At 67.7% G+C, this 24,474-nt stretch overlaps 1 protein-coding gene across 1 annotated transcript; it reads right to left on the reverse strand.

Annotated features, from left to right (window-relative positions):
* Positions 1-288: 288 nt before the first annotated feature.
* Positions 289-24,468, reverse strand: LOC309684670 (ryanodine receptor 1-like). Its single transcript, XM_082500536.1, has 32 exons — positions 24,386-24,468; positions 23,107-23,270; positions 22,928-23,006; positions 22,511-22,600; positions 21,586-21,726; positions 20,756-20,833; positions 20,592-20,667; positions 19,268-19,391; positions 18,944-19,059; positions 18,177-18,244; positions 17,138-17,259; positions 16,301-16,350; positions 16,127-16,187; positions 15,049-15,287; positions 14,107-14,188; positions 13,379-13,509; positions 12,170-12,484; positions 11,080-11,320; positions 10,195-10,282; positions 9,974-10,066; positions 9,096-9,110; positions 7,595-7,765; positions 7,445-7,504; positions 6,346-6,483; positions 5,526-5,638; positions 4,449-4,545; positions 4,216-4,322; positions 3,259-3,310; positions 2,253-2,336; positions 2,057-2,156; positions 1,838-1,917; positions 289-439 (listed from the first exon to the last, which is right to left on the reverse strand). The coding sequence occupies exons 2-32, from the start codon at positions 23,238-23,240 to the stop codon at positions 359-361; spliced, it is 3,426 nt and encodes a 1,141-aa protein (XP_082356662.1). The 5' UTR covers positions 23,241-23,270; positions 24,386-24,468; the 3' UTR covers positions 289-358.
* Positions 24,469-24,474: the final 6 nt, after the last annotated feature.

Below are 24,474 nucleotides of genomic sequence, written 5' to 3' on the forward strand. Positions count from 1 at the left end.
CAGGGGGACCCCGATTCCCACAGGGTGTCCCTGATTCCCACGAGGGGTCCCCAGTTCCCACAGGGGTCCCTGATTCCCACTGAGGGGTCCCCAGTTCCCACGGGGGGACCCCGATGCCCACGGGGGGACCCCAATTCCCACGGGGGACCCCCGATTCCCACGGGGTGTCCCTGATTCCCACGAGGGGTCCCCAGTTCCCATGAGGGGTCCCCAGTTCCCACGGGGGTCCCGATTCCCACGAGGGGTCCCCGATTCCCACGGGGGTCCCCGATTCCCACGGGGTGTCCCTGATTCCCACGGGGGGACCCCGATTCCCACGGGGGACCCCGATTCCCGCGGGGGGCCCCACCGGCCGGCGTCACCTGCAGGTCTGCATGAGGGCCTGGACGCTCTGGAAGAACCCCACCTCCCGCTTCTCCTTCAGGTAGTCCAACATTTTCTGGGGGGACACGGCCACGGACACAGCCATGGACACACGGACACGGCCATGGACACACGGACATGGCCATGGACACACGGACATGGCCATGGACATGGCCATGGACACGGCCACGGACAAGGCCATGGACACACGGACACGGCCATGGACATGGCCATGGACACGGGCATGGACACACAGCCACAGCTACGGCCATGGACACACGGACATGGCCACGGCCATGGCCACGGACACACGGACACAGCCATGGACACACGGCCACAGACATGGCCATGGACACACGGACATGGCCACGGCCACGGCCACAGACACACGGCCATGGACACAGCCATGGACACGGCCACGGCCATGGACACACAGACACGGCCATGGACACACGGACATGGCCATGGACACACGGACATGGCCACGGCCACGGCCACAGACACACGGCCACAGCCACGGACATGTGGACACGTGGATGGACATGCGGATGGACACGTGGACGGATGGACGGACACACGCAGGGGCACACAGACACGTGCATGGACACACGGACACGTGGCTGTGTGGATGGACACGTGGGTGGGCGGATGGATGGACACATGGACGGATGTATGGAGATGCGCATGGACACACGGACACGGCAATGACAGCCCTGTGTGTGTGCATGGCCTCGTGCAGGGACACACGGACATGGGGACACGGGGACATGGTGGTGATGGGACATGTGGACATGGGGATGATGGGACATGGGGACACCTGGATGTGGGGACACCTGGACATGGGGACATCTGGACACGTGGACATGGGGATGATGGGACATGGGGACATGGGGACAGGGGGACAGGGGGACATGGTGGTGATGGGACATGCGGACATGGGGATGATGGGACATGGGGACACCTGGATGTGGGGACACCTGGACATGGGGACATCTGGACACGTGGACATGGGGATGATGGGACATGGGGACATGGGGACAGGGGGACAGGGGGACATGGTGGTGATGGGACATGCGGACATGGGGATGATGGGACATGGGGACACCTGGATGTGGGGACACCTGGACATGGGGACATCTGGACACGTGGACATGGGGATGATGGGACATGGGGACATGGGGACAGGGGGACAGGGGGACATGGTGGTGATGGGACATGCGGACATGGGGATGATGGGACTTGAGGACATGGGGACATGGGGACAGGGGGACATGGTGGTGATGGGACACGTGGACATGGGGATGAGGGGACACGGGGACATGGGGACATGGGGACATGGTGGTGATGGGACATGTGGACATGGGGATGATGGGACATGAGGACATGGGGACAGGGGGACATGGGGATGATGGGACATGTGGACAGGGGGATGACGGGACACGGGGCCACGTGGCCGCGGGGGGCCGCGCCCCACCTGCTGCACCTCTGCGTTGCCGCCGTTGAGGATGGAGATGCCCAACTTGAGTGTGGAGGACACCATGTCCCCGCGCTCCCCTGCCAACGGCCACCGGCCACCGTCACCCCCTGCCGCCCGCCCCCCCCCTCCCCCCCCCCCAGGTCGGGGGGACCCCCGTGGGGCGGTGGGGGTGGGGTGGGGGGTTGGGGGGAGGGGATGGGGTGGGGGGGGTCCCACCTTTGCAGGCGCTGATCATCTGCAGCACCATCTCGGCCGCCCCCCGCGTGTGCAGACGCGCCTGCTGGTACAGCAGCTTCTGCTTCTCCATCTCCTTCTCCTGCGGGGGGGGACACGCAGAGAGGGGGGGGGGTCACGGGGGGGGGGGGGCACAGGGGGGTGATGGGGGGGGGGCTCACGGCGCCCCCAAACCCACCTCGAACGAGTCCTCAGCTTCGTCCTCCTCCTTCTTCTCCTCCTTCTTCTCCTCCTCCTCGTCCCCCTCCTCCATGTGGCAGCTCTGGGGGGGGGGCACAAACCGGGGGGGGGGGTGTTGAGCCCCCCCTCCCCCCAAACACCATCCTGGGGGTCCCCAAAAACCCCTGGAGACCCCCCAAACCCACCCCCCCCATCCCCAGGAAGGGGGAGGTCTCAGCCCCTCTGGTGGGATTTGGGGGGGCACGGGGGGGGGGGGTGTTGAGCCCCCCCCCCCCAAAACCACCACCCTGGGGGTCCCCAAAAACCCCTGGAGACCCCCCAAACCCACCCCCCCCATCCCCAGGAAGGGGGAGGTCTCAGCCCCCCGGTGGGATTTGGGGGGGCACAGGGGGGGGGTGTTGAGCCCCCCCCAAAAAAACTATCCTGGGGGTCCCCAAAAAGCCCTGGGGACCCCCCAAACCGGCCCCCCCCCATCCCCAGGAAGGGGGAGGTCTCAGCCCCTCTGGTGGGATTTGGGGGGGCACGGGGGGGTGGGGGGGGCACAGGGGGGGGGTGTTGAGCCCCCCCCCCAAAAAACTATCCTGGGGGTCCCCAAAAAGCCCTGGAGACCCCCCAAACCCCCCCCCCCCCCATCCCCAGGAAGGGGGAGGTCTCAGCCCCCTGGTGGGATTTGGGGGGGCACAGGGGGGGTGTGTTGAGCCCCCCCTCAAAAAAACTATCCTGGGGGTCCCCAAAAACCCCTGGAGACCCCCCAAACCCCCCCCCATCCCCAGGAAGGGGGAGGTCTCAGCCCCCCGGTGGGATTTGGGGGGGCACAGGGGGATGGGGGGGGCACAGGGGGGGTGTGTTGAGCCCCCCCCAAAAAAAACTATCCTGGGGGTCCCCAAAAAGCCCTGGAGACCCCCCAACCCCCCCCCCATCCCCAGGAAGGGGGAGGTCTCAGCCCCCGGTGGGATTTGGGGGGGCACAGGGGGGTGGGGGGGGCGCGGGGGGAGGGGACCCACCTTGGCCATGATTCCGGCGTATGCCATGTACAAGTGATCCTTCTCCAACTTACTGCGGGGGGGGGACACGGCTCAAAGGGGGGCACTGGGACACCCCCACCCCCCACAAACTGGGGGGGAAGGGGGGGGCAAGGCGTCCCAGTGACACCCCCCACCCCCCATATGGGGGGTCCCAGTTGTGTGTGTGTGTGTGTCCCACCAGTTGGGCATCCCAGTTGTGTCCCACCACCACCACCACCACCACCACTGGGGGGTCCCAGTTGTGTGTCGTCCCCCCCCATCACTGGGGGGTCCCAGTTGTGTCCCACCATCACCACCACCACCACCACTGGAGGTCCCAGTTGTGTCCCACCACCACCACCATTGGGGGGGTCCCATTTATGTCCCCCCCCCATCACTGGGGGGTCCCAGTTGTGTCCCATCACCACCACCACCACCACCACCACCACCACTGGGGGGTCCCATTTATGTCCCCCCCCCCATCACTGGGGGGTCCCAGTTGTGTCCCACCACCACCACCACCACTGGGGGGGTCCCAGTTGTGTCCCACCACCACCACCACCACCACCACCACCACCACCATTGGGGGGGTCCCAGTTGTGTCCCACCACCACCACCACCATTGGGGGGGTCCCAGTTGTGTCCCACCACCACCACCACCACTGGAGGTCCCAGTTGTGTCCCACCACCACCACCACCACCACTTGGAGGTCCCAGTTGTGTCCCACCACCACCACCACCACCACTGGGGGGGTCCCAGTTGTGTCCCACCACCACCACCATTGGGGGGGTCCCAGTTGTGTCCCACCACCACCACCACCATTGGGGGGGTCCCAGTTGTGTCCCACCACCACCACCATTGGGGGGGTCCCAGTTGTGTCCCACCACCACCACCACCACTGGGGAGTCCCATTTATTCCCCCCCCCCCCCGGGGGGTCCCAGTGGCGCCCCCCCACCTCTTCTCGGTGAGTGCGGTGCGGCTGAAGTGGAGGATGAGCTGGTGCAGAGGGTCCGGCTTCTTGTCCCGCTCCTCCTCCTCCTCCTCCTCCTCCTCCCCGGGCTTCTACCTCCGCCAAACCCCCCCCACCCCCCAAAAGGAAGGCTTCAGCACTGGGGGGGGGGATCCCCGAGGCAGTGTACCCCCCCAGGGCCGGGCACAGACATCCCCCCCCCCCCCCCAAAATCTCACCGAGAGGTCATCGATCATCCGGTCCTCGAAGGGATGTTCCTCCGGGAGGAGCCAGGAGAGCTTGTACGCCTCCAGGAACATGTTACAGGCCCGGTGCCTGGGGGGGCCGTGGGGGGCGGCGATGGAGGGGGGGACGCGGCCATGGGGGGGGGACACACACACACAGTCCCGGGGATGGGGGGGGTGGGGGTGGGGCTGCGCCAGGAGACCCCCGAAGGCTCCCAGGGGGCTCTCGGCAGAGCCCAGAAGGGTTCTAGGTCGCCCTTGGGGGGAGGGGGGGGGTCCCAGTTGCCCCCCAGTTGCCCCCAGGGGTTCTCAAGAGGCTCCCAGTTACCCCCAGAATGGTCCTGGGTGGCCCTCAGGGGTCCCCAGTTCCCCCCAGTAAGGTTCTAGGTTACCCTTGGGGGTTTCTAAGTACTCCCAGTTGCCCCCAGAAGGGTTCTAGGTTGCCCTTGGGGGGTTCCCAGTTGCCACCAGGGGCTCTCAAGGGGCTCCCAGTTACCCCCAGAATGGTCCTGAGTGGCCCTCAGGGATCCCCAGTTCCCCCCAGTAAGGTTCTAGGTTGCCCTTGGGGGTTTCTAAATGCTCCCAGTTGCCCCCAGAAAGGTTCTAGGTTGCCCTTGGGGGGTTCCCAGTTGCCACCAGTTGCCCCCAGGGGCTCCCAGAGGCTCTCAAGGGGTTCCCAGTTACCCCCGGAAGGGTTCTAGGTTGCCCTTGGGGGTTCCCAGTTATGCCCAGTAAGGGTTTAGGTTGCCCTCAGGTGTTCCCAGTTACTCCCAGTCGCCCCCAGCACAGTTCTTGATTGCCCTCAGGTGTTCCCAGTTACCCTCAGTTGCCCTCAAGGGCTCCCAGATGCTCCTGAGAACTTCCCAGTTCCTCCCAGTTCACCCCAGTTCCTCCCACTTGCCCCCCCCCAAGCGTTCTGGGTTACCCTGGTGGGTTTCCCGTGGCTCCCAGTGGCCCCCAGTGGCTCCCAGGGTGTCCCCGGGGGTTCAGAGCCCCCCCCCCCGGTGGCTCCCAGTCCCTCCCAGTGCCTCCCAGTGCCTCCCAGTGCCTCCCAGTGCCCCCAGTGCGCACCGGGGCAGGTTGTAGAGGGGCGTCATGCGGAAGCAGGCGACCACGGCGCGGCGCCGCTGTTTGGAGAGCAGTTTGTGCCACACGGCCTTCTTGGACTTGTAGGGGTGCTCCGTCTGGGGGGGGCGGGGGGGGGTCACCGGGGCACCCCCACCCACCCCCCGCCCGCACAGGGACCCCCCGACCCCCCCAGAGCCCCCCCAGAGCCCCCCGGGACCCCCAGAGCCATGACCTGCTCCAGGTGGTAGATCATGGCCAACACCTCCTGCACCCCCAGACCCCCCCAGACCCCCCCAGACCCCCTCAGGACCCCCCCAGGACCCCCCAGACCCCCAACCTTGAGGTGGTAGACCACGTCCGACACCTCCTGCACCCCCAGACCCCCCCAACACCCCCCCAACCCCCCCGGGACCCCCAGAGCCATGACCTGCTCCAGGTGGTAGATCATGGCCAACACCTCCTGCACCCCCAGACCCCCCCAGACCCCCTCAGGACCCCCCGACCTTGAGGTGGTAGACCACATCTGACACCTCCTGCACCCCCAGACCCCCCCAGACCCCCTCAGGACCCCCCGACCTTGAGGTGGTAGACCACATCCGACACCTCCTGCACCCCGGGGACCCCCCGACCCCCCCAGACCCCCCCAAGATCCCCCCAGGACCCTCCAGAGCCATGACCTGCTCAAGGTGGTAGACCACATCCGACACCTCCTGCAGCCCCAGACCCCCCCAGGACCCCCCGGACCCCCCAACCTTGAGGTGGTAGAGCACGGCCGACACCTCCTGCACCCCCAGACCCCCCAGAGCCCCCCGGGACCCCCGACCTGCTCGAGGTGGTAGAGCACGGCCGACACCTCCTGCACCCGCCGGACGATCTTCTCGGGGCTGTCGGAGTCCTCGGCCTTGCCCGCCATCTCCCGGTACAGGGCCATCTGCCACCGCATGGACGAGTTGTTCTCGCACTGGGGACACGGGGGACACCGTCACCGCGGGGACGGGGTGGGACACGCGGGGGCCAACGGGGCCACAGGCACCGCGATGGCCATGGGGACCATGGGGACATGGTGGGACCCGTGGGGACATGGGGACCATGAGGGGACACAGTGGGGACCATGAGGGGACACAGAGGGGACCATGAGGGGACACAGAGGGGACATGAGGACCACGGGGCCACAGGCACCGCGATGACCATGGGGACACGGTGACCATGGGGAGGTGGTGGGACACGTGGGGACCATGGGGCCACAGGCACCACGATGGCCATGGGGACATGGTGGGACCCGTGGGGACATGGGGACCATGAGAGGACACAGAGGGGACCATGAGGGGACACAGAGGGGACCATGAGGACCACGGGGCCACAGGCACCACGATGACCATGGGGACACGGTGACCATGGGGAGGTGGTGGGACGTGTGGGGACCACGGGGCCACAGGCACCATGATGACCATGGGGACATGGTGGGACCCGTGGGGACATGGGGACCATGAGGGGACACAGAGGGGACCATGAGGACCACGGGGCCACAGGCACCGCGATGACCATGGGGACACGGTGACCATGGGGAGGTGGTGGGACACGTGGGGACCATGGGGCCACAGGCACCACGATGGCCATGGGGACATGGTGGGACCCGTGGGGACATGGGGACCATGAGGGGACACAGAGGGGACCATGAGGGGACACAGTGGGGACCATGAGGACCACGGGGCCACAGGCACCACGATGACCATGGGGACATGAGGACCATGGGGAGGTGGTGGGACACGTGGGGACCACGGGGCCACAGGCACCACGATGACCATGGGGACATGGGGACCATGAGAGGACACAGAGGGGACCATGAGGGGACACAGAGGGGACATGAGGACCGGGGGGCCATGGGGGAGGCGGCGGTGGGGCCGTGGGGGTCAGACCCTCACCTTGCCCTGCAGGTGCAGGTTGTTGTTGAGGAACTCCCGCACCTCCTCATCCGTGTCCTTCTGCGGGGGGGGCAGGGGACAGGGCCACCTCAGGGGGTGCCCCTCCCCGGGCTGGACGCCCCCCGCCCCCCGGGGCTGTCCCCAACCCACCAGGGCGTAGCGGCTCTTGGCCAGGCCGATGAGCTCCTGGTCGGTGGGGGAGCACATGTTGAGGCCGATGGGCAGCATCTTCTTGAGGGTGGCGACGATGAGGGAGGTGTGGACGGAGTAGCGGTCCCCGCGGCGCTTCTTCTTGGTCCGCTCCTGCTCCGAGCCGCCCCCCTGCGGGGACAGGCGCGGGGGCGTCAGGGCCACCACCCCGGGCCACAGCGTCCCCCGTAGGGACCCCCCAGACCACAGGGATGGGGACGTCAGGGCCACCGCCCCCAGTGCCACACGGCTCCGGAGGTCCCAGATGTGGCTCTGGGGGGGGCAGGACCCCAGCACGTCCTTGGGGGTCTCAATGTGGTGGCCCCATAGAGCACAACCCTGGAGGGGTCTTGGGGGTCCCATCTGTGGTGGCCCCATAGAGCACAACCCTGGAGGGGTCTTGGGGGTCCCATCTGTGGTGGCCCCATAAAGCACAACCCTGGAGGGGCCCCAACATGGTGGCCCCACACAGGAGGACCATAGAGGGGTCTTGGGGGTCCCATCTGTGGTGGCCCCATAGAGCACAACCCTGGAGGGGCCCCAACATGGTGGCCCCACAGAGCAGGACCCTGGAGGGGTCTTGGGGGTCCCAACGTAGTGGCCCCATACAGGAGGACCATAGAGGGGTCCCGGGGGTCCCAATGGGGTGGTCCCGTAGAGCACAACCCTGGAGGGGTCTTGGGGGTCCCATCTGTGGTGGCCCCATAGAGCACAACCCTGGAGGGGTCTTGGGGGTCCCAACGTGGTGGCCCCACACAGGAGGACCATAGAGGGGTCTTGGGGGTCCCAACATGGTGGCCCCATAGAGCACAACCCTGGAGGGTTCCTGGGGGTCCGTGGTGGCCCCATAGAGCACAACCCTGGAGGGGTCCCAATGGGGTGGTCCACAGAGTAGGACACTGGATGGGTCTTGGGGGTCCCATCTGTGGTGGCCCCATAGAGCACAACCCTGGAGGGGTCTTGGGGGTCCTGTCCGTGGTGGCCCCATACAGGAGGACCATAGAGGGGTCTTGGGGGTCCCAACATGGTGGCCCCATAGAGCACAACCCTGGAGGGTTCCTGGGGGTCCGTGGTGGCCCCATAGAGCACAACCCTGGAGGGGTCCCAATGGGGTGGTCCCACAGAGTAGGACACTGGACGGGTCTTGGGGGTCCCATCTGTGGTGGCCCCATAGAACACAACCCTGGAGGGGTCTTGGGGGTCCTGTCCATGGTGGCCCCATACAGGAGGACCATAGAGGGGTCTTGGGGCTCCCAACGTGGTGGCCCCATAGAACACAACCCTGGAGGGGTCTTGGGGGTCTCGTCCGTGGTGGCCCCACAGAGCACAACCCTGGAGGGGTTCTGGGGCTCCCAACGTGGTGGCCCCACACAGGAGGACCACAGAGGGGTCCCGGGGGTCCCGTCCGCGGTGGCCCCGAGGGGCAGCAGCCCGGGGGGGTGGGGGTCCCGGCCCCGCTAACCTGGCCGTCTCCGGACTTGGTGCAGCACCCGCAGCCGGGGGCAGAGAGGAGAGACAGCGTTAGGGGCACCGCCCCACGGCCGGGGGGGGCATGGGGGGCGACGTGGGGGGCGACGTGGGGGGCGACGTGGGGGGTGACATGGGGGGTGGACGTGGGGGGCAGCAGGTGGGGAGGGAGGGAGGGGAACACCCGCGGTGGGGCGGGTTTGGGGGCAGCTGGGGGGGGGGGGTTGGGGGTCCCAGGAGGGTTTTGGGGGGTTTGGGGGTCTCAGGAGGGTTTGGGGGGGGGTTGGGGTGGGTTTGGGGGTCTCAGGAGGGTTTGGGGGGGTTTGGGGGGGCCTCAGGAGGGTCAGGAGGGAGGGGGACACATGGGGGGGGTGGGGTTGGGGGTCCTGGATGGGTTTTGGGGGGGTTTTGGGGTCCCAGGAGGGTTTGGGGGGGGCTTGGGGGGGGTTGAGGGTCTCAGGAGGGTTTGGGGGAGGTTTGGGGGTCTCAGGAGGGTCGGGGGGGAGTGGGACACATGGGGGGGGTGGGGTTGGGGGTCCCGGGTGGGTTTTGGGGGGGTTTTGGGATCCCAGGAGGGTTTGGGGGGGTTGGGGGTCCCAGGGGGGTTTGGGGGGGTTTGGGGGGGTCTCAGGAGGGTCGGGGGGGAGTGGGACACATGGGGGGGGTGGGGTTGGGGGTCCCGGGTGGGTTCGGGGTGGGTTTGGGGGCACCGGGGATACTGGTGGGACTGGGGGGGTTGGGGGGGTTGGGGGTGCCATGCAGGCGCGGGGAGGGGTGGACACCCCCATGGGGTGGTGGGTGTGGGGCAGGAGGTGGGGGGGGTGTGTGGGGGGGGGGGGTGTGGGGGGGGTGTGGGGCGCCCCCCTGCCCCACCTTGGCCATCTTGCTCTTGCTGTCGGCGGTGAGGAAGGACATGTTGTTGATCTCGTTCTGCACCACGAAGTTCTGCTCCTCACGCTTGAAGTTCTGCCGGGGGGGACACGGGGGGGGACAACGGGGCTGAGCCACCCCCGCCCCGGGACAACCCCCCCCCCAAACCCCCCACCCCCCCCCCGGCACTGCTGTCCCCCACCCCCCAGTGCCCCCCGACTCACGTGGGACTTGGACCAGTAGATGAAGACCTCTCCGACCATACGGAAGAGCTCCTCCGCGTCCTCGTTGGGCTCCGTCAGCCACTTGGCCCTGCCGGCCCCACGGCCACCATCAGGGGGTCCCACGGCCACCATCAGGGGGTCCCCACAGCCACCACCAGTGGGTCTCCATAGCCACCATCAGGGGGTCCCACGGCCACCATCAGGGGGTCCCCACAGCCACCACCAGTGGGTCTCCATAGCCACCATCAGGGGGTCCCACGGCCACCATCAGGGGGTCCCCACAGCCACCACCAGTGGGTCTCCATAGCCACCATCAGGGGGTCCCACGGCCACCATCAGGGGGTCCCCATAGCCACCATCAGGGGGTCCCACGGCCACCATCAGGGGGTCCCATGGCCACCATCAGTGGGTCTCCATAGCCACCACCAGTGGGTCTCCATAGCCACCATCGGGGGTCCCATGGCCACCATCAGGGGGTCCCCATAGCCACCATCAGGGGGTCCCACGGCCACCATCAGGGGGTCCCCACAGCCACCACCAGTGGGTCCCATGGCCACCATCAGGGGGTCCCATGGCCACCATCAGTGGGTGCCCATAGCCACCATCAGTGGGTCTCATGGCCACCATCAGTAGGTCCCACAGCCACCACCAGTGGGTCCCACAGCCACCATCAGTGGGTCCTCAGAGCCACCATCAGGGCATGGTCCATGCTCCCCCCAGTTTTGCCCCACAGCTCCTCCTTGGCCCCACCACCGTCCCCGAGGGACGCTCCTCAGCGCCCTCACGTCCCCACGGTGACCATCACTGCCCCACAGCTCCTCCTTGGCCCCACCACCATCCCCGAGGGACGCTCCTCAGCACCCTCACGCCCCCACGGCCCCTCACCGGCTGTTGTCCACGTAGCGGATGAGCAGTGGGTAGAGCGCGTAGAGGTCGCGGCAGAGGACGGAGAACTCGTCGCGGATGAGCAGCTCGGCGTCCTCCGCCTCCGCCTTGGCCTCCATGCGGAGCTGCTCCTCCTCGGCCACCACCTTCCCCGCCCGCTTCTTCAGCTTCTCCATGGTGGGGATGAAGTGGGAGCGCAGCAGCTCCGGCTTCGCCTTGCTGACGATGGGCTGGGCGAAGACTGCGGGACGGGGGGACGCAGTTGGGGCCCCCGCGCCCCCCGGCACCGCCCGGGGCCACCAGCGCCACCCCAAGGACCTCCAGGGCCACCAGCACCTCCTCGGGGCCACCCACGCCCACCAGCATCACCTCAAGAACCCATCCAGGGCCACCAGCACCATCTGTGGGGCCACCCACATCCACCAGCATCACCCCAAGAACCTGTCCAAGGCCACCAGCATCATCTGTGGGGCCACCCATGTTCACCAGCACCATCCGTGGCACCAACCCAGGGCCACCAGCGCCACCCCAAGGACCTCCAGGGCCACCAGCACCTCCTCGGGGCCACCCGCGCCCACCAGCATCACCCCAAGAACCCATCCAGGGCCACCAGCACCATCTGTGGGGCCACCCACATCCACCAGCATCACCCCAAGAACCTGTCCAAGGCCACCAGCATCATCTGTGGGGCCACCCGCGCCCACCAGCATCACCCCAAGAACACGTCCAGGGCCACCAGCACCTCTCTGGGACCACCCATGTTCACCAGCACCATCCGTGGGACCAACCCAGGGCCACCAGCATCACCCCAAGGACCTCCAGGCCCACCAGCACCTCCTCGGGGCCACCCGCGCCCAGCAGCATCACCCCAAGGACCTCCAGGGCCACCAGCATCATCTGTGAGGCCACCCACGTCCACCAGCATCACCCCAAGAACCTGTCCAAGGCCACCAGCACCACCTGTGGGGCCACCCGCGCCCACCAGCATCACCCCAAGGACCTCTCCAGGCCCACCAGCACCTCCTCGGGGCCACCCGCGCCCAGCAGCCCCACGTGTGGGCCCCCAGCCCCACGCAGCCCCCCTGCCCACCTGCCAGGCGCTTCATCCAGGAGGCCTCGTCGATGCCCAGGTTGTTGACCACGATGCGGAGGATGTTGCCCAGGAGGGCGTTGAGGTGGTGGCCGGTGACGGCGGTGGGCCAGGGCCCCTGGGGCAGCGTGTCGGGGCCGCGCTCCCACCAGCGGGGCAGGTAGTTGCAGAGCATGGGGAGGGTGACCTCGATGACGTGGGGCATCTCGGTGTAGCGCGCCCCCGACTCCGCCAGCCCCCCGATGTCCCGCATCAGCCGCTCCAGGTCGGGGATGTCCGGGCACATCTCCTCCACCCGGTTGGGCAGCCCCAGGACTGCGGGGACAGGGGGATGGCAGCGGGCAGGGGGGCGCCCCACGGCGAGGGGTTGGGAGGACCCCGACGTGGGGAGAACTCGGCGGGGGGGGGACAACGGGGGGGCGGTGCGGTGGTGGCCCACAGGTGGAGGCGAGCGGGGGGTCTTCGGGGACAAGGGGGTGCCCCGGTGTTGGAGCTGAGGAGGTCTGGGGGCGTCAGGGCGCCCCAGAGCTGGTGGGGACGAGCGAGAGGGACAACGGGGCCGTGGGAGGACCCCAAAGTGGGGACATGGGGGACATCGGAGACGTGGGGAGACACCAAAGTGGGGACATGGGGGACATCGGAGATGTGGGGAGACACCAAATTTGGGACATGGGGGACATTGGAGATGTGGGGAGACACCAAAGTGGGGACATGGGGGACATCGGAGATGTGGGGAGACACCAAATTTGGGACATGGGGGACATCAGAGATGTGGGGAGACACCAAAGTGGGGACATGGGGAACATCAGAGACATGAGGAGACACCAAATTTGGGACATGGGGGACATCAGAGATGTGGGGAGACACCAAATTTGGGACATGGGGGACATCAGAGACGTGGGGAGACACCAAATTTGGGACAAGTGGAAGACATCGGAGATGTGGGGAGACCTCAAAGTGGGGACGTGTGGGGGACAATGGAGATGTGGGGAGACCCCAAAGTGGGGACATGTGAGAGGGCCATCAGAGACGTGGGGGCGCCCCACACCTGGGGGGCATCAGGGTACCCCAAAGGTGGAGGTAAGAGGGACCATGGGCCACCCTAAAGCTGGAGGTGTCGTGGGACACGGGGACGCGGGGGGGACGCGGGGGGACGCGGGGGGGACGCGGGGGGACACGGGGGGACATGGGGGGCCCTGCCCCACTCACTGGCCCTCTCGCGGGGGGACTTGGTGCTGTAGACGGAGCAGGGGTTGAACTCGTTGAGGTGGGGCTCCAGGAAGGCCACGGGCATGGCGGCGGCCAGGCGGGCCAGGCACTCCCCCAGCGCCGGGCGCTGCCTGCGGGCACGGGCCAGGGGCTCACCCCCGCCCCACGGCGCCCCATAGCGCCCCACGGCCCCCCACGGCCCCCCACGGCCCCCCACGGGCACCGGCATCTCATGGGCACGGCCATCTCAGCGACATCCCATGGGCACCTCGTGGTCTACGGGGAGGGGGGGGCCGGCAGGGGGGCACGGGCACCCCACGGGCATGGAGGCCCCAGAGGTACCCCAAAAGCCACCCCAGACCCACGGGAACCCCCCCCCCCCTGGAACAGGCACCCCAGGGCCACCCCAAAGCCATGGGTCCTCCAGGGCCACCAACATCCCATGGGCAGCCCATGGTCTGCAGGAAGGGGGGGTCCCACAGGGGGCACGGGCACCCCACGGGCATGGAGGCCCCAGAGGTACCCCAAAAGCCACCCCATGGTCACCCCGGACCCACGGGGACCCCCCAGGAACAGGTACCCCAGGGCCACCCCAGACCCATGGTCAACCCAAAGCCACGGGCGCCCCGGGGGACACGGGCGCCCCACGGCCGGGGAGGCCCCACGAGCGCCCCCAGCTCCGCAGGGAGAGGGGTTTTGGGGTGACGCGCCCCCCCCCGGCCCCCCACCTCTCCACGTAGGGGTTCCTGGTGGTGCCCAGCGAGTAGATGCTGCACAGGATGCGGTAGCAGGAGACCTGGACGTCATCGACTGCGGGGACAGGGGACGGACGGTCGGGGCTGCCGTGTCCCCAACGCCCGGGGGGGGCCCTGCGCCCCCAAAACTGCCCCGGGACCCCCAACCGGCCCCAGCGGTCCCTCTGTCCCCACCCTGTCCCTTTGTCCCCAGAGTGTCCCGCAGACCCCACAGTCCGACATCTCCCACGCGTCCTCCATCCCCGACGCCTCTTCACCAACGGGATGGCCTGTCCCCAACCTGTCCCCAACCTGTCCCCAACGTGTCCCCAACGTGTCCCCAACGTGTCCCCACGTCTCTCCTGAGCCCCCGTCCCCAACATGTCCCCGTGTCCCCAACGTGTCCCCGTGTCCCCACGTCCCACGTCCCCAACGTGTCCCCATGTCCCTACTGAGCCCCTCTCCCCACCATGTCCCCACCATGTCCCCTCATCCCATGTCCCCAACGTGTCCCCACGTCTCTCCTGAGCCCCCGTCCCCAACATGTCCCCAACATGTCCCCAATGTGTCCCCACGTCCCACGTCCCCAACGTGTCCCCAACATGTCCCCACATTCCTCCTGAGCTCCTGTCCCCACCATGTCCCCAACATGTCCCCAATGTGTCCCCACGTCCCTCCTGAGCCATCTTCAGCATGTCCCCAATGTGTCCCCAACGTGTCTCCATGTCCCTACTGAGCCCCCGTCCCCACCATGTCCCCAACGTGTCCCCAACATGTCACCAAGGTGTCTTCCCACCCCACATCCCTTCTGAGCCTCCATCCCCAATGTCTCCCCGTGTCCCACGTCCCTCCTGAGCCCTCTGTCCCCACCGCGTCCCCCCGTCCCCACCGCGTCCCCGGATCCCGGCGGTTGTCCCCCCGTCCCCGCGGGCTCACGGATGACGTCGTCCCCGAAGTGGTGCTGCGCCACGTGCTCGAAGAGGGAGGTGAGGACGGGCAGGAGGGCCACCGTGGTGTAGTTGATGTTCTGGGCCACCCCCTTGACCTGCGTGCGGCTCTGCGTCACCTTCCCCAGCTTGAGGTTCTCCACCATCTTCTCGATGTCCTCGGAGGCGCTCTCGAAGAAGGACCGCAGTCCCGCCTTGACGATCTCGGGGCCCGACTTCATCACCGTCCTGCGGGGTGGCACCTCAGCGCCGGCACGGCCACCGCCCCGGGGACACGCGGGGGACAGTCACCACCACGGGGACACGCGGGGGCGGTGGTGGGGACGCGGGGGATGGAGCACGGCCACCACCCCAGGGAGGCACGTGGGCAACGATGGGGTCGTGGGGCAGAGCCACCGCCCCGGGGACACGCGTGGGCAATATTGGGGACGTGGGGGACGGCCACCGCCCCGGGGACACGCGTGGGCAATATTGGGGACGTGGGGGACGGCCACCGCCCCGGGGACACGCGTGGGCAGTGTTGGGGACATGGGCCACGGCCACCAAGTTGGGGACACAGGGCACGGCCACCACCCTGGCAGCAGAGGGATGAAGGTGGCACTGGGGTGGCACCATGTATTGGGGATGGGGACAACATCGGGGTGGTGTGGGGATGGGGGTGGCATCGTGGTGGCACCAGGACACCGCGGGGACGAGGGGAGGGACAGGGGTGGCATCGTGGTGGCACCAGGACACCGCGGGGACGAGGGGAGGGACAGGGGTGGCATCGTGGTGGCACCAGGACACCGCGGGGACGAGGGGAGGGACAGGGGTGGCATCGTGGTGGCACCAGGACACCGCAGGGCCGAGGGGAGGGACAGGGGTGGCATCGTGGTGGCACCAGGACACCGCGGGGACGAGGGGAGGGACAGGGGTGGCATCGTGGTGGCACCAGGACACCACGGGGACGAGGGGAGCGTGGGGACAGGGCCGCCCTGGGGACAAGGACGGTGGCCGTGTGCCACCCCGGGGACGAGGGTGGTGGCCCCATGGGGACAAGGACAGCACGGGGGTGGCACCGCTCCCACCTGGCGTCCAGGGAGCGGGCGAGGATGTGCAGACAGTTCACCACCGCCGGCGCGTCCGTCCCTGGGGGGGGGGACACGGGGACACGGGGACAAGGGGGGGGGGGGGGGGTCAGGTGCCACCAGGACACCCCGTCCCCCCCTGTCCCCGCGGGGGTCCCCGGAGCGTCCCCTTACCGAAGAGCGAGACGCGGTGGCGCACGAGGGCGGCCAGCTTGCAGAAGAGGCTGAGGGGGGACATGGGGGGAGAGGGGGGGTCACGGGGGGGGGGGGGGTGGCCCCAGGACCCCCCCCCAGGGAAGGGGACAGTGTGGCCACCAAGTCCCCGCGGGCAGTGGAGGGGGACCCCCCCTCCCCTTTTGATGGCCATGGGGTTGGGGGTCCAGGGGGGGTGTGGGGGTCTGGGTGGGGGTCCGGGTGACCCATGGCCATGGGGTTGGGGGTCCAGGGGGGGTGTGGGGGTCTGGGTGGGGGTCTGGGGGTCCGGGCGCCCCATGGCCATGGGGTTGGGGGTCAGGGGGGGTGTGGGGGTCTGGATGGGGGTCCGGGTGGGGGTCCGGGTGCCCCATGGCCATGGGGTTAGGGGTCTGGGGGGGTGTTGGGGTCTGGATGGGGGTCCGGGTGCCCCATGGCCATGGGGTTGGGGGTCCAGGGGGGGTGTGGGGGTTTGGGTGTGGGTCTGGGGGTCCGGGTGCCCCATGGCCATGGGGTTGGGGGTCCGGAGGGGTGTGGGGGTCCAAGTGGGGGTCTGGGGGTCCAAGTGGGGGTCTGAGCACCCCATGGCCGTGGGTCTGGGGGTCCAGGTGGGGGTGTGGGGGTCCGGGTGGGGATGTGGGGGTCCGGGCGCCCCACAGCCGTGGGTCTGGGGGTCCAGTACTCCCACATCCAGAGGTCTGGAGGTCCGGGTGGGGTTCTGGCACCCCACGGCCGTGGGTCCGGGGGTCCGGGTGGGGGTGTGGGGCGCGGGGGCCCGGGCGCCCCCCCGGCCAGGGGAGGCGTGGGGCTGCCCCCCACCTGGTGATCATCTCCTTCTCCTTGTTGGAGGCGTGCCCCCCGCTGCCCAGCACCTTGGCCGGGGTGGAGAGGAAGTAGAGGCAGTGGTTGTGGAAGTACTGGTTGATGAGGGGCAGCAGGATCTGGGGGGCGCAGGGGGGTCAGGGGGGGCCTCCCCCCACAGGCACCGCTCCGGCAGCCCCGCGCGCCCCATAAGGGACCCCAAACCCCCGCCCGCCCCCAAACACCCCACAGAGGACCCCAAAGGGACACCCCCACACCTTATGGAGACACCTCAACGCCCCACTGGGACCTCAACGCTTGTGGGGCCACCTCAACACTCCATGGGGACCCCAACGCTTGTGGGGAAACCTCAACGCCCCATGGGGACCTCAACGCTTGTGGGGAAACCTCAACGCCCCATGGGGACCTCAACGCTTGTGGGGAAACCTCAACGCCCCATGGGGACCTCAACGCTGTGGGGCCACCTCAACGCCCCATGGGGACCCCAACGCTTGTGGGGCCACCTCAACACTCCATGGGGACCTCAACACTTGTGGGGAAACCTCAACGCCCCACTGGGACCCCAACGCTTGTGGGGCCACCTCAACACTCCATGGGGACCTCAACACTTGTGGGGCCACCTCAACGCCCCACGGGGACCCCAAGGATCCTTTAAGGGGACCCCATGGACCCCCACACCATATGCATCCCATAGGGACCCCAAACACCCTATAAGGGACCCCAAATAGCCCACAGAGACCCCAAATACCCCATAGAGACCCCAGGTGCCCCATAGGGACCCCAAACACTCTATAGGGGACCCCCAAACAGCCCATGGGGACCTCAACCACCCCATAGACCCCCCAAACACCCTATGGAAGACCCCAACCACCCCATAGAGACCCCAACCACCCTATAGGAGACCCCAAACAGCCCATGGGGACCCCCAAACAGCCCTTTGTCCGCCCCCCCGGGGGGTGGGGGGGGCTGAGGGTGTCCCTGTACCGAAGCCACCCTGTGCCCCCCCCCTCCCCCCCCACTTTGGGGTCCCCCTGACCTTGGCGAAGAACTTGATCTCCTGCTCGTGGGGGGACTTCTCCACCCGCCCACTGCTCACCACCGCCTCTGTGGGGGGACAGGCGGTCAGGGGGGGACAGGGGGGTCTCAAGAGGTCCAAGGAAGGTCTCAAGGGGTCTAAGGGGGTCCTTCAAGAGGTCCAGGGGGGTCTCAAGGGGGCCAAGGGGGGTCTCAAGGGGGTCTCAAGGGGCCCAACGGGGTCTCAGGGGGTCCAAGGGGGACAAGGGGGGTCTTAAGAGATCCAAAGGGGTCTCAAGAGGTCCAAGGAGGTTCTCAAGGGGTTCAAGGGAGTCTCAAGGGGCCCAACGGGGTCTCAGGGGGTTCAAGGGGGTCTCAGGGGGTCCAAGGGAGTCCTTCAAGAGGTCCAGGAGGGTCTCAAGGGGGTCTCAAGAGGGCCAAGGGGGTCTCAAGGGGTTCAAGAGGGTCTCAAGGGGCCCAATGGGGTCTCAGGGGGTTTAAGGGGGTCTAAAGGGGGCCAAGGGGGTCTCAAGGGGTTTAAGGAGGTCTCAAGAGGTCCAAAGGGGTCTCAAGAGGTCCAGGTGGGTCTCAGGGGGTCCCTCAAAGAGTTCCAGGGGCATCTCAAGGGGGTCTCAAGGGGGTCCCCCAAAGAGGTCCAGGGGGGTCTCAAGGGGTCCGAGGAGGATCTCAAGGGGTTCAAGGGGCTCTCAAGGGGTCCCAGTGGGCAGCAGCAGGCCCTGAGGAGGAGCCGGGGGGTGCCGGGGGGTGTGGGGCGCCGTGGGGCCGTACCCAGGTGGGCGATGAACTCCTGGGAGATGTCCATCCAGCGCAGCAGCTGCTGCAGGAACCCGTAGGCGAAGCGCTTCTCGATGGAGGAGGTGTCCAACTCCATGTCCTTCAGCCCTCTGCCGCGGGGGGGGGCAGGTCAAAACCCCACCCCCATCCCCCCCTCCGCCCACCACCCATGTCCCCAAAGCCACCCCAGAACCCTCCAGCCCCCCCAAAACCCCCTCTCCCCTGCACCCACCCCCACCAAGACCACCCAGAACCCTTTATCCCCCCACCCCACCCCCTGGTGCCCCCCCTCCCCCCGCCTGGGTGCCCCCCACCCACCGGGTGACGGCGTAGCCGTTGAGCTGCAGGAACTTGAGGAGCTCCTGCGCCTTCTCGCGGTCCCGCGCCTTCTCCTTGGCCGTCAGCGTGTCGTAGGGCACCAACAGCGGGTGGGAGCCCCCCCCTGGACCCCCCCGTCAGCACCCGGGGGGGCAGCAGCACCCATGGGGGGGGCGGAGGAGGAGGAGCCCCCGTGGGAGATGTAGGGGGTGAGGAGCACCCATGGGAGGACGGAGGAGGGGAGGAGCACCCATGGGAGATGTTGGGGGTGAGGAACATCTATGGGTGGTGTGGGGAGAGAGGAGCACCCATGGGGGGACAGAGGAGGGGAGGAGCACCCATGGGAGATGTTGGGGGTGAGGAACATCTATGGGTGGTGTGGGGAGAGAGGAGCACCCATGGGGGGACAGAGGAGGGGAGGAGCACCCATGGGAGATGTTGGGGGTGAGGAACATCTATGGGTGGTGTGGGGAGAGAGGAGCACCCATGGGGCGATGGAGGGGGAGAGGAGCACCCATGGGAGATGTAGGGTGAGAGGAACATCTATGGGTGGTGTGGGGAGAGAGGAGCACCCATGGGAGGATGGAGGAGGGGAGGAGCACCCATGGGAGATGTCAGGGGTGAGGAACATCTATGGGTGGTGTGGGGAGAGAGGAGCACCCATGGGGGGACAGAGGAGGGGAGGAGCACCCATGGGAGATGTCGGGGGTGAGGAACATCTATGGGTGGTGTGGGGAGAGAGGAGCACCCATGGGAGGACAGAGGAGGGGAGGAGCACCCATGGGAGATGTTGGGGGTGAGGAACATCTATGGGTGGTGTGGGGAGAGAGGAGCACCCATGGGAGGACAGAGGAGGGGAGGAGCACCCATGGGAGATGTCGGGGGTGAGGAACATCTATGGGTGGTGTGGGGAGAGAGGAGCACCCATGGGAGGACAGAGGAGGGGAGGAGCACCCATGGGAGATGTCGGGGGTGAGGAACATCTATGGGTGGTGTGGGGAGAGAGGAGCACCCATGGGGGGACAGAGGAGGGGAGGAGCACCCATGGGAGATGTTGGGGGTGAGGAACATCTATGGGTGGTGTGGGGAGAGAGGAGCACCCATGGGGGGATGGAGGAGGGGAGGAGCACCCATGGGAGATGTAGGGGGTGAGGAACATCTATGGGTGGTGTGGGGAGAGAGGAGCGCCCATGGGGCGATGGAGGGGGAGAGGAACATCTATGGGAGGACGGAGGAGGGGAGGAGCACCCATGGGAGATGTCGGGGGGAGCCGGGGGCGCCCATGGGGCGGTGGGTGGTGGTGGGGCCACCCGGGGGTCCTCACCTTTGGCCTCCAGCTCCTGCTTCTTCTTGCGGCCCCACGTGTTGTGGTAGTTCTCGGCCAACTGCTCCGCCATGGCCTGGGGGACACGCCGGGGGGTGGGGGGCTGAGCCCGGGGGGGACCCGGGGGGGGGACCGGGGGGGACACACGGTGGGGGGACACTCACCTGCAGCTCCCGGGACAGCGTCACCCCCGAGAGGTCCACGGGCTGAGGGCTGTAGCCGTGGCTCGGGTCGTAGGTGGCCTGGGGGGGGGCAGTGGAGGGGGGGGCGGTGGGGAGGGGGCACCCCATGGACCTCCAGGGGGATTTGGGGTGTCCCTTCCCCACCCCATGGACCTCCAGGGGGGGTTAGGGTTCTCCTTCCCCACCCCATGGACCCCTGGGGGGGTTGGGGTTCTCCTTCCCCACCCCATGGACCCCTGGGGGAATTTGGGTTCTCCTTCCCCACCCCATGGACCTCCAGGGGGGATTTGGGGTGTCCCTTCCCCACCCCATGGACCTCCAGGGGGGTTTGGGGTTCTCCTTCCCCACCCCATGGACCTCCAGGGGGGTTTGGGGTTCTCCTTCCCCACCCCATGGACCTCCAGGGGGGGTTTGGGGTTCTCCTTCCCCACCCCATGGACCCCTGGAGGAATTTGGGTTCTCCTTCCCCACCCCATGGACCCCTGGGGGGGGTTGGGTTCTCCTTCCCCACCCCATGGACCCCCAGGGGGGGTTGGGGTTCTCCTTCCCCCACCCCATGGACCTCCAGGGGGGGTTGGGGTTCTCCTTCCCCACCCCATGGACCCCTGGGGGGGTTGGGTTCTCCTTCCCCACCCCATGGACCCCCAGGGGGGTTGGGGTTCTCCTTCCCCACCCCATGGACCTCCAGGGGGGTTGGGGTTCTCCCTTCCCCACCCCATGGACCCCTGGGGGGTTGGGTTCTCCTTCCCCACCCCATGGACCTCGCCGGCCCCCAGGGGTTCTCGGGGCACCCCCAGGCACGTGGGCCCCACCTGGGCAGACTGGGAGATCTTGCGGGTCTTCTTCTTCTCCACCTTGTCCTCCTCGCCCTCCCGGGCCTTCTCCACCATCCACTCCCAGGCCAGCATGGCCTTCAGGGACTCCTTGATGGGCCACCGGTAGATCTCCTTGTCCTGGGGGGCAGGCGTGGGGCTCACGGGGTGTCCCCCCCGGCACGGCCCCTCAGCTGGGAGGCCAAGGGGGGGTCGGGGGGGTCCAGGTGGGCTGGGAGGTCTGGACAGAGCCAAGGAGTCGAATGGGGTTTGGGGAGGGGGGTCCAGAGAGAGTTGAGGGGTCCAGATGGGGCTCCAGATGGGGTCAGGGGATCAGGGTCAGGCTGGGGGGGCAGCTTGGGTTGGGGGGGGTCTGGATGGGGTCGAGGAGGACGGATGGATGGGGTTGGGGGATCTCAGTGAGGTTGAGAGGGACGGATGGGGTTGGGGGGATCTGGATGGGGTTGGGGGGGATGGATGAGGTTGGGGGGATCTGGATGGGGTTGGGGGGGATCTGGATGGGGTTGGGGGGGATCTGGATGGGGTTGGAGGATCTCAATGAGGTTGAGGGGGACGGATGGGGTTGGGGGGGATCTGGATGGGGTTGGGGGGATGGACAGGGTTGGGGGGATCTGGATGGGGTTGGGAGGATCTGGATGGGGGTGGAGGCTCTGGGTGAGGTTGGGGGGATGGATGGGGTTGAGGGGGATCTGGATGGGGTTGGGGGGATCTCAGTGAGGTTGAGAGGGACGGATGGGGTTGGGGATCTGGATGGGGTTGGAGGGATCTGGATGGGGTTGGGGGGGATGGGGTTGGGGGGATCTGGATGGGGTTGGGGGGATGTGGATGGGGGTGGAGGCTCTGGGTGAGGTTGGGGGTGCCCAGCTGGGGCTGGGGGGGTCCGAGCAGGGGGCACAGACGGTACCTTCTCCGAGAAGGTCTTGTAGGGCCGCAGCATGGGGTGGGTCTTGGCTTCTTCATCCACCGTCTCCCCGAAGGACCAGTTGTTCTGGATCTGCCGAGGAAGGGGGTCGCCGTGGGGTGGGGGGCGCTGGGACATCCCGGGGAGGGGGTGACATGGAGGGGGGGGGGGGGGGAGGGGTCCAGGCTGCTCAGAGGAGTGGGAAGAACTTGGGGTGGGGGGTGGGGGGGTGATGTAGGTCTGGGGGGCACCAAGAGGGTGTCCTTGGGGGGGTCCCTGCAGGAACATGGGGCTCTGGGGGGACACCATGTGGTTCTGGGGGGGACATCATGGGGTTCCAGGGGGACCACGGAGCCGGGGGGGGACCAGGGGGTGCAGGGACCCCAGGGAGGTCCCGGGGGGGGCCCGGGGGGCGCCCACCTTGTCGAAGGCCCACTTCTCGTGGGTATACTCCGCGTACTTGTTGATGAACCCGTCCAACTTCTCGGGGATGATGACACTGGTGGGGGGACACAGGGAGGTGGGGGGGGGGGGTCAGGAGGGGCCGCCGTGGGGCAGGGCGGTGGTGGGGGGGGTGGGGGGGGTGGTACGGGTCCCACTTGAGGGTCTCCACGGGCTTGGGGTCGAAGTTGCCCTCGGCGTCGACGGAAGCCTTCTTCTCCGTCTTGGAGGAGTAACTGGCGTCCACGTAGTCGGGGGGGAGGGCGCCGGCGATGGCGCAGAGACACGGCATGGCCAACTTGTACAGCTCCGCCTCGAACCGCTGCGGGGGACACAACGCTGCCGCCCCCGCCGCCCCGACCCCCCCGGGGCCGCCTGCCCACCACCACCACCACCACCACCCCCCTGTGCCCCCATCATCCCCACCCCCGGGTCCCATCCCCATCCCCACCATCCCCATCATCTCCATGGCCCCATCATCCCCATCCCCACGTCCTCATCATCCCCATCATCTCCATGGCCCCATCATCCCCATCCCCATGTCCCCATCATCCCACATCCTCATCATCCCCATCCCCACGTCCCCATCATCCCCACGTCCCCATCTCTACATCCTCACCTCCATCCCTATGTCATCATCAACCCCATCCCCATGTCCCCATCCCCATGTCCTCATCATCCTCATGTGCTCATCATCTCCATCCCCACGTCTACATCTCTATGTCCTCATCCTCATCCTCATGTCATCATCATCCCCATCATCCCCATGTCCTCATCATCCTCATGTGCTCATCACCTCCATCCCCACCATCCCCATCCCCATCATCCCCATCCCACCACCTCCACCATCCCCATCCCCATCCCACCATCTCCACCATCCCCATCCCCATCCCACCACCTCCACCATCCCCACCATCCCCATCCCATCATATCCACCATCCCCATCCCACCATCCCCATCCCACCATCCCCACCATCCCCATCCCCATTCCATTATCTCCACCATCCCCATCCCCATCCCCATCCCACCATCTCCATCCCCATCCCACCACCTCCACCATCCCCACCATCCCCATCCCATCATCTCCACCATCCCCATCCCCATCCCATCATCTCCACCATCCCCATCCCCATCCCACCATCTCCACCATCTCCACCATCCCCATCCCATCATCTCCACCATCCCCATCCCCATTCCATTATCCCCACCATCCCCATCCCACCATCTCCACCATCTCCATCATCTCCACCATCCCCATCCCATCATCCCCACCATCCCCATCCCACCATCTCTACCATCTCCACCATCCCCATCCCATCATCTCCACCATCCCCATCCCCATCCACCACCCCCACCATCTCCACCACCCCCATCCCACCACCCCCCCCACCCCCATCCCACCACCCCCCCACCCCCAGCCCCCCCCCGCCCCCCCACCTTGTGCGCCAACGACTCGAAGATGCCCCAGAAGAGCTTCCGGGTGAGGTGCAGCTCCTCCTCGGAGCTGACGCCCTGGTTGGGCCACC

Source organism: Vanellus vanellus (assembly GCF_965231255.1).
Source record: "Vanellus vanellus genome assembly, contig: HAP1_SCAFFOLD_1900, whole genome shotgun sequence".
Taxonomy (NCBI): Eukaryota; Metazoa; Chordata; class Aves; order Charadriiformes; family Charadriidae; genus Vanellus; species Vanellus vanellus.

Coding starts and splice junctions, on each gene's coding strand:
- LOC309684670 (XM_082500536.1), bottom strand. CDS start 23,240: ATGCCGTGTCTCTGCGCCATCGCCGGCGCCCTCCCCCCCGACTACGTG. Junction 10,067..10,194: donor TCTACTGGTCCAAGTCCCAC/GTGAGTCGGGGG, acceptor CCCCCCCGGCAG/AACTTCAAGCGTGAGGAGCA. Junction 7,505..7,594: donor CCAAGAGCCGCTACGCCCTG/GTGGGTTGGGGA, acceptor CCCCCCCCGCAG/AAGGACACGGATGAGGAGGT.